Source organism: Taeniopygia guttata, chromosome 2, assembly GCF_048771995.1.
Source record: "Taeniopygia guttata chromosome 2, bTaeGut7.mat, whole genome shotgun sequence".
Lineage (NCBI taxonomy): Eukaryota > Metazoa > Chordata > Aves > Passeriformes > Estrildidae > Taeniopygia > Taeniopygia guttata.
In genome coordinates, this window is record NC_133026.1 from 17,373,732 (window position 1) to 17,382,811 (window position 9,080).

The following is a 9,080-nucleotide window of genomic DNA, read 5'->3' on the forward strand; positions in this document are numbered from 1 at the left end:
GCTTTGATAACCTGCTGTGCTGGAAGCCTGGCCCAAGGGCAATTGGGGTGGAAAACACAGGAGCTGGAAACAGAAATTTGATCCGAAAAAAACACAAATTCCTTTTAACTCAGCTACATAATTGTGGATATGAATGCAGTATGTGTTTCAATCCTCTCACAGCCATATTTAACTTCTTTCTTTGAAGACCCACTTCTGTTTCTCCAATATTGAAGAAAGCTGAATCATGGTTCTGAAAGAGAAACCCATATTGTTCCTTTCCTATGTTTCATCAACATCCAGTTTTCTATCCCTATCCATGACCTCGTATGAAAAATGCTGGCAGGGACATTATTAATTGCCTAGAAAATATTTAAAATATCCTGAAGGGTTTCCACAAACAGACTGTATAATAAGAGGCTTCTTTGGTTTAACTTCTTTTCAGGAACACAAATCCAAGACTTTCAGAAATTCTAGAAAATAAATTATTCCTTTTAATTTTTGAAACCTGTTCTAAATCCACCCACACCTTCAATCAAAGGCCAGGACATGTTATAAAAAATGTCAACCTCAATTTTAAAATATCTTCTGTATTATACAACTAATGTCATATCACAATGGCACAAGAAAATTATAAGTCTCCTTCAACAATTAAAATTAATTTTCTCTTAGCTCAGTACTCAGACTAAAGAGATTGGAGGAAACTAAAAAAGGAGTTAAAGAAAAAAATTAAACCATGTCTAAAAGAAAAAAAAAATTACCCATTTTTAAAATTCTTTATTTCAAGTCTACATTTGTTTGGGGTTTTTTACCAAGCACTTCAATAGCTGTGAAATATTTAGCAGAATAATAAATCATATAATAGATATAATCCCTAAGAAATTACTTATTTGTCATAAATACTTCTACCTCCACAGTTTAATCTGCCTTTAGTAATGTTTCCTTAACTAAGAGTCCCATCATAGTCTAACTCTGGAGTGGTCTAAGTAATTGTTAATGGTACAGTAGAAATCACTACATTACACTGCCTTTAGGGAAGAAACAGCTCAATTTAACTGTGCAGTAAAGATTATCTTTGAATCAAGGGATATCTTTCCAATAACTGAGAGAAGGAACAAACCTCTGGAAGACAGAAAATATTAAGATATAGCAAAATCTGGCCAAAATTCAAAATGAAGTTACCTGTAAGTGACCCAGAACAAGACTCCATTCAAAATAAAATAAAATTTAAAAAAAAACAAAACAAAAAAAAACTCACCAAAACCACCCCAAACTTATTCAGCTTGCTAATTTAGTACCCTTCTGCCAAAACAGACATTATTCCATTGGATCCCCCCTAAAAACCTTAAAGATAGTAAATGCTGGGCTGGATTTGCAAATAACCTGCTGGAATATGGTGGGAGGGGGAAAGAAAGCCAATGCTTCGGATCCTGAAGACAATCTGATCTCCACAATGAGAAATCATGCAAGACCAATGACCAGTTCCCAAAATGTGGACATATTTCAACACAGTGTTAAAGAAAATGAGAACAGCACACAAGGGAACATTTTGAACTGCAAAAGCAGGAACTCATTCATCAGAGTTTGGGGATAATTGATGTCATTGCACAAGCCTGAAACAGTGCACATGAATCTGACTAACCATGCTCAGGAATTATTGGAACAAGACTTGAGAAGAGGGACCACAGGGACAGAGAGCTTATGACAGAGACTAAAGAAAGGCAGTTTCTGTAGTCAAGTAAACAAAGGTGGTGAAGGGGCCACTGCCTATAAATAAGTCAGGGCAGTAAACACCAGCTAAGGGCGCTAAGTCAGATGGAAGACAGTTCTGGACCAGAATAAATGCATGAGAACTGACTGCGAGTGAATAAATTCAGATCAGAAATCAGAAGATGTTACCCAACCCTTAGGTCCAGCATGCCAGTGAACTGAAGACTCAAGAGGGAAACCCACCTACTTAAAGGTGGTGATTTGTCAACTTATGACATTAAGTGGGCTTGTGACAGCAGAAGACTGACTCAGTGACCCAGGACGACTTTTTTTAAGTTGTGTGCTCCTATTAGCTGACTACTTAGTCAACTTTTCTTCCAGATGAAAATGTGACCTTTCCCACCTGTCTCCTGGACTGCTAAAGCAATGAAGACCTTTCAATTCTTTCTCCAGATGCCAAGAAAATGCTTTTAGAAAAGGAATCATAATCACAACACGCAATTTCTCACAATTTTACACTTTCTCATTAGGGCTGCAAGGAGGACAGTTGGATCATCACATGCAGTAAAATATGGTTCATTCTGACTGTGCAATAGGCAGCAGCAGAGGAGGGGCACAGATCTGTGGCAGATGCTACTGTGCTCTATCCCCTGCAGCACTACAGCAGTAGAGTGATTAGGCACATTAGGTCATGAATTTCAGCTGCAAGCCATCAGTTTAAACAGGAGGGATGGTTAACATCAAGTGATTAAGTCTCTATGGATCCTGATTTCTGAACAAGAGCCTACACAGCACCTTATAAGCAGGTAGCAGTAATGTTCTCTCCATGCACTTTGGGTGGAAACACCAGCAAATGCAGACAGCAAAACACCAGCAAGTCCTGCTAAGAAGCTGCAGAGAGCCAGCACTGCTATTTGGCATTGTACTAGGCAAATGTGGCCCTGAAAAGCTTCTGGTACATTTATCAGGACAATCAAGCTGCCTTTGGTTTCTCCACTTCACCTCAGCACTTGTCTACAGTGTTAGTCATGGCAAGACAACTTAACTATAGCAGTGTTGGGAAATAAGACACAGGCAGCAGCAACCACCATCAAAACCCCACACTGCTACACTAAACCACATTCTCTCCTTGGCCTTCACTTGGGGCAGTTGGGCAGCAATCTCTTGGGAAGAGGAGAGGTGAAATTGAAAACATGTGAGCTGTCTGCAAGAGCCCCCTCAGGCCAAAAGCACTGTAAATCTTCACAATGTTAAGAAAGCTTGCTGCTTTGTGCTGCACTTTCAGAATGCCATTGACAACAGCACTGCCGTAGCAGCATGCACTGAACACAGCCAGTAGTAGTTACCAGTACTGCCCTCATTAAACTCTTCCCATTGCTATGCCACATGAACAAACCCATCTGTTACTGCCACAGAAGAGACACCAAGAAGGAGAAATGGGCTTTTCCTTCTGTAATGTGAAAGAACTCTCATGAATAGAGCATGCTCCTTAATGAATCTCACCCTAATGTACCATGCATTAAATCTAATGTGAGCAAAGAAAGTACAAAAACTGATAGAATAATATTAAAGAGGCATACACTAAATTAACATTAATGATATCACACCAGACTACTAAATGGGAGGAGCATGGTAACTGATTCATTAAAATGTTTCTAACAGATGGTTCAAAGATACATTTTTGGGAGAACCAGCATAGCTGCTTCAAAAGATGGAGGTTAACAAACTGTTTTTTCATACGGGCCTTAAATAAGAATTTAAATTCAAAATATTGTTTCACTCAAAGACTGACGGTGAGAGGAAGCTCACTTCAAGAGGCATCTTCTAGTAATTCACACACTAATTTTCCAGTAACTAGATGTTACACTTTTCAATTCATGTTTCCACACTAGATGTTACATTTTTCTATTATGTGCTCATGCTTTAAACCATTTTTTTCTCTTAAAAATTCACATTGAGGCTGTGTACCTATTAAGTATTAAAAACACTGTGTAAATATTGAGACAAACTACAAGTCTTGGAAGCATATTTCGTGCATACCATTTTCTGTGTAGCTGAGAAGCTACTTTCTCAATATCCCAAGTAATAACCTTCTATTTAAGCCCATCTTTTATCTAGCATACCTCAAATCAGAAGCACAGGAACTATCGTTGCCAGAATGTGTATGTATTTATAATTTTATTTCTTCTATCTGCTTCTTTAATTGTCTGGCAAAAAACATAACCCATTTTTTAGAAATGCTTACAAACTTATCTCTGTTGATAACAACAAATCTTTGTTGGTTTTGTCCTAACTATTCAGTATAACAGCAACACAACACTTTGAACTTGCACAACATGCTCCATCTCATGATCTTCTAAATAAGAAGTGGTTCTCCAAGCTTAGATGATCTCAGTGAATGCCCCTTGAAGTGTCAGTGTTATAACAAGTTATTCTATTATTTCTTGAACGGAACTGACCCCCACGTGGCAAGCAGAGGCTGGGAAGATGAGGCAGGGAAGGCAGTGCTCTGCACTACATCCAGGAGGACATCTACTGGTTGCCGTGGGTGGCCAGGGTTACGCCAAAACAGACCTGGTGTGTTCTGCACCCCAAAGCTACCACAGCAGAAACCTACACCACTGAGATGCTTCCTGGCATCACAGAATCCTAGCACAGAGCTGGGATTGGAGCTTTAGACTCTTTTCCTTAAAACGTGCGTTTATTTCCCCTTCAATTAAGTCAAGATTGAAGCTTCTTTGAGTTAAACTTTGTATCAAAATTTATATTCTCAGAGAGATGGTTTATGGCTGCCACCACACCTCCAGCCGAGTGGTTCTGCCAAACTCTATCCCCAACAAGAGAATATTAGCCTACATTAACTTTCATCCACATCCCGAACTTCATCAAATGTTGAACATTGCATTTAAATGATCTCTGACAAGCTTCCTGACTTCTCTGGACTCCCTAGGGTCCAGAAGAGCTCTACAGTAGACCTATTCCTGGGTTTTAGTCTCGAGAGGAATTCGGCAACAAACAGCCTACAGCTGAGCTCATTTTACCTTAACCCTATCATCCCCATAAGTGTGAAAATTTCAGGGCAAAAAGAAATTCAACAGAGAAATAAGCAGCCATTATCCATTCAACAAATTTTGAATTTTTTCAAGGACTTACGACTGTACTCGTATCTGTTTGATTGCACTGGATTTCAGACTAAGCCAAGAGAAACAGCATTCACAGACGCTATTGCCTTGCTACCCAGGTGTGGCAAAATCTCTTTGGTGTCTGCTTCATTCTTATCAATCTTTACCTACTAATAATTCATAGCACAAAAGAAGTCTTGTGCTTCTCTCTCATCCTGAGAAATGCCAGCTGCTTCTGGGCAGTGCGCATTACCCACTGGACAGAGTTACCTGTGAACCCCTTGCAGGAATGCCAGGGGAAAAAGTGGCATCTCACACTCCACAGGTTGCTCTCATTCTTTGAGCAAATCTCTCTTTGGTGTCAAAATACAAAGACACAAGAAAGGGCCTTTTTCTATCTTCCTTTCTGTTAGTTGCAGTTCAGTGGCAAAGTATATAAAAGCAACAAAAAGTATATAAAGCAATAAAAATTAAGCAAACCTTTACATATGCCAGGTATCAAATATAAAGCTGGTGGTGCAAAAGGAAAGCTCTCCTACTGCCACTTCAGGTTATAGCCACATGAACTATGACAGAACAGCAGTCACCAGCACTGATTTACCTACAAGTGTACTACCACTGACCGGGCTCGAGCACCCCACAGTGGATGTGCTCTGGAGACCAGAAGCAGCAGTTTATCAGCACAACAATGTTATTTCCCAGCAGGTTAAAAGCATAGCTGGGGTCCAGCTAGGTTCAATTTTGCAGTAGAGTAAGAAATAACAATTCAACGAGTTGTTTCCTCTTGCTGACACAGATGAACTTCAACTGGCAACTGCTGCTCACCTCTCCCCACAAGCACATCAGGAATGTAAACCACATGCACGCCTGCTCCAATGGGAGCAGGTAAAGCAAACGCTGTGTTACAGACTGAGATGACTGTGATTCTTCTAAGGAGCCACAGCTCCTGAAGGCACGAAGGTACAGCTCAACAGGAAGGCCTGAGGTTGCTCTGCGGTGTGACTGAGCAGCCCGTGCAGCAGGGCTTGATCAGGTCACCCAGAGACCAGAATGCCCTTCCCTAGGAGGGGACAGAACCAAATGCCCATCCTGTTTCCTCCCTCCTTTTCTCAACAGAAAGGAAGCAGAACACTCTTCTTACCTGAACTCGGGCAGGAGGTTTGGCCGCAGCCCATAAAAAGCCGCCGAGAGGGTCACTAGCCAGCCAGGTTTGTAATTCCCATTCTCACACTCCAGGTATGGTGAGGACCACCTGATGTGGTTCTTATCAGCACTGAAGCTCTCCCGCCTCTTCCAACTGTTTTCCAATGTTTTGGGGCCCGTATTTAAGACCTTCCTGTGCAGATGCGGCCTCCACTTGCGCTTCAAGCCGTGGAACCACTCTGTTTCCACAGAGGCGTTGGCCAGGCGGTGAGCCGTGGAGGACAAGTCCTGCAGGAGGACCTGGCTCCCGTGCCTGCTGGCCTCGAGGAAAACCTGGGGAGTGGAGGAGAAAGGCTCCGTGCTGAAAGTGATAGCGGCCCTGGAGATGTTGGGGTCCTCCTCCAGCAGGCTCCTGATCAAGGCGCGGTACCACTCCAGGTCCTCCTGCAAGTTCTGCTCCCGCGACTTATTGCTCTGGAGGATCATGTTGAGTAAGTTGGTGGCGTGGGTGAGGGTGCCCAGGGCACCGTGCAGGGAGGGGTGAGAGGTGAAGCGCGACTTGCCGGCGAGGCTGGCCAGCTCGTACCGCCCGGAGCAGTTGGCGCGCCGCAACTCCCGGGAGTCGCCCGTGTAGAGGAACGAGGCCACGTCCTGGGGCACCTCCTCGGCGAGCCGCTGCGCCAAGATGGTGCTCTCTGTAGAGCGGCTCCGCGGGGCCGGCAGAGGCTCCCGGCTCTTGATGTGGTTGTAAATAGGCTGCTTCCCTCCGAGCGCCCGCTCCCGGCCGCGCACTGCCTGCCCTTGGTCGGCGGCAGCCCCCAGCCCGCGCTGGGCGAGGAGCAAGAGAAGAAGGAGCCGGAGCAAAGCCATGTCCCCCGGTGCTGCCGGTCGCGCCGGCACGGCGAGGCGGCTGAAGATGGGCTTCGCGCAGGCGGCCGCGGCGCAGGGGTGCGAACGCGCAGAGGCGGCCGAGCGGCAGCGGGGCGGAACGCGACCCCCGGCCCGCGAGTCACCTGTGGCGGTGCCGCCCGCAGCCTCCCCAGCGCGGGGCTCCGCACAGCCCCACCGCCGGCGCGGAGCGGCGCGCAGCCCCTCCGGCGACAGCCGAGCCGAGCCCTCCTGCGCCTCCTCCCGCCGCGGCCACCGCGCTCACTGAGCTCCTGCCCGGCGCAGCGCGCAGGGGCGGCGGCGCCCGCGCCCGGCGCAGCGGCGGGTCCCCCCGCGGCGCCCCGCCGCCGCCCGCGCTCCGCCGCTCCGCATCCTTCGGGCGCCGCTGCCGGAGAGGAGGGCCCGTGGCGCGGGACTGACACTTGCTGCGGGGATCGGCGGGCGGGGCCGCTGCTGGGGAGCAGTCAGCGGACAGGCACCCGCCTCCGCTCGGCTCTGCGAGAGAGAACGCCCGGCCGGGGGAGGACGGATGGTCACCGGGCGGCTCCGCCACGGGTAACCCCACACCGCGCGGCGCTCCTCGCCACCGGCCCTTATAGGTGTACGCCAGGCAGCGGCCGCCCTATGTGGCCGCCTCGCCTGTCAGTCAGCCGGCAGCCACTCACGGGGCAGGAGGACGGCGCCGTGCGGTGCCGGGGGAGGCGGTGCTGCTGCCGCGGAGAGGCATCGAGGCACCTGGCTTCACCTGCAGCCGGCTCAGCTGGGGACGGAGGCGGGGCGGGCGCCCGTCCCGGTGGGAGCCGCTCCGCTTCCCCGGGGCTCGGGAGCCGCGGGCGGGAATCCGCGGGGGCTCCGCCGCCCCGGGGGTCTCCCGCGGCGCGTGGCAGCGACACCTGGCGGCCGGGCCTGGGGCGGCGCCGCTGCGCCTCCGCGCCGGGGGCGAGCGGCGGGACCCGCGGGAGCGGCCGCGGGGCGAGCGCAGGAGCGGGGGGTCAGGGTGCCCAAAATCCCCCCTCCGTGCCTCCTCCGCCGCTGCGGGGAGCGGGAGAAGCCCGGCGCTGCGGGGGAAGGCAGTTCCAGCCAGATCCGCAGCGTGGGCTGATGCCTGTCAGGGCTGCGTGCCCTGTGGGGAAGGCGCTCCCGCTTCCAGCATTTCCAGGGTGGGTGGAGGGGGCGCAGGCTGATCCTCGGCTGCCCCCGGGACGCGTGGGGCCAGCCGGGCTGCCCGGGAGGGAGGCGTTTGGCGAAGGGAATGACGTTTGTGTGGGAATGGGCAAATGCGCCTTCGGGATCTCCGGGCCGCCTCGCCTGCCCCGGGCACGCAGAGCATCCCGCCGGAACGGGCGCTGAGCCGCCTTCCCTCTCCCTGCAGCTACGGTGGCTGGCTGGCTGTATTTCTGTAACCATGATCTTTGTTTCTCCCCTTAGTGTTTTAACTCCAAGGTGCTAATTCCTACAGCTGTTTTCAGAACTAAATCCTTAATCCAGTGGCTTTTAACACTGACCTTCAGAGCACCTGTGTGGAGCCGAAGCAGCACAGGTTGATCGCTCAGCTTTCCTCCTGCTCTGTGGAAACCCCCTTGGAATAATACAAATACTTATCTGGATTTTCCAGATAAGCCATCATGATTAGTAATGAGGATCTGGTTTAGTAAAACATTTCAACACGTGTTTAACTTTGTACATTTTCTTATGCAGAATTATGCACCTGCTCAATATCTTACTAATGGATGAGGCTTTTGTGACAGGAGACAGCAAAGGGTGAGTTTGGAGGAGGTGGTCCATGGCAAAATCTCCTAACTACATTCCATTCCCATTTAATATAAAATTCCATTTTGGAATTCAAAAGTGCAGATGAAAAGAGTAGTAAAAGAGAACTTTTTTTTTTTTTTCTTTTCTCCCCCACACACATGTGCATGTACATCCTAGGAGCAGATTTCAGTTATGCAGAATATATGATGTAATTTTAAACCACTGACAAGTTATATCTTCTTCTTAAAGCATAATCTTATTTTAGAATTATTTGAAATGACACTTGATGGCATAGTCACTCCAAGATAGCTAAATGTGAATTACATTTGCAGTCCATATATCCTAGTGATGCTGTGCACTTTGTCTTTACCTGTGGAAACCTTTAATAATTATAATATTGTTGGTTAAGAGAGAAAGTTAGAAATTCTTTTTGTCTCTTGCTGCATGCAGTTGAAGAGGATATTCAACACGTAAGAACAATGTACT

At 48.0% G+C, this 9,080-nt stretch overlaps 1 protein-coding gene across 2 annotated transcripts in view; it reads right to left on the reverse strand.

The window, feature by feature from the left end:
• GPR158 (G protein-coupled receptor 158) overlaps positions 1-7,288 on the reverse strand; it is a 191,811-nt gene extending 184,523 nt beyond the window's left edge. For both annotated transcript variants that reach the window (XM_041714383.2, XM_041714382.2), the window contains exon 1: positions 5,953-7,288. In XM_041714383.2, the coding sequence (XP_041570317.2) occupies positions 5,953-6,824 (872 nt within the window). In that variant the 5' untranslated portion in view covers positions 6,825-7,288. The remainder of the gene's footprint in view (positions 1-5,952) is intronic.
• Between the last annotated feature and the right edge of the window lie 1,792 nt (positions 7,289-9,080).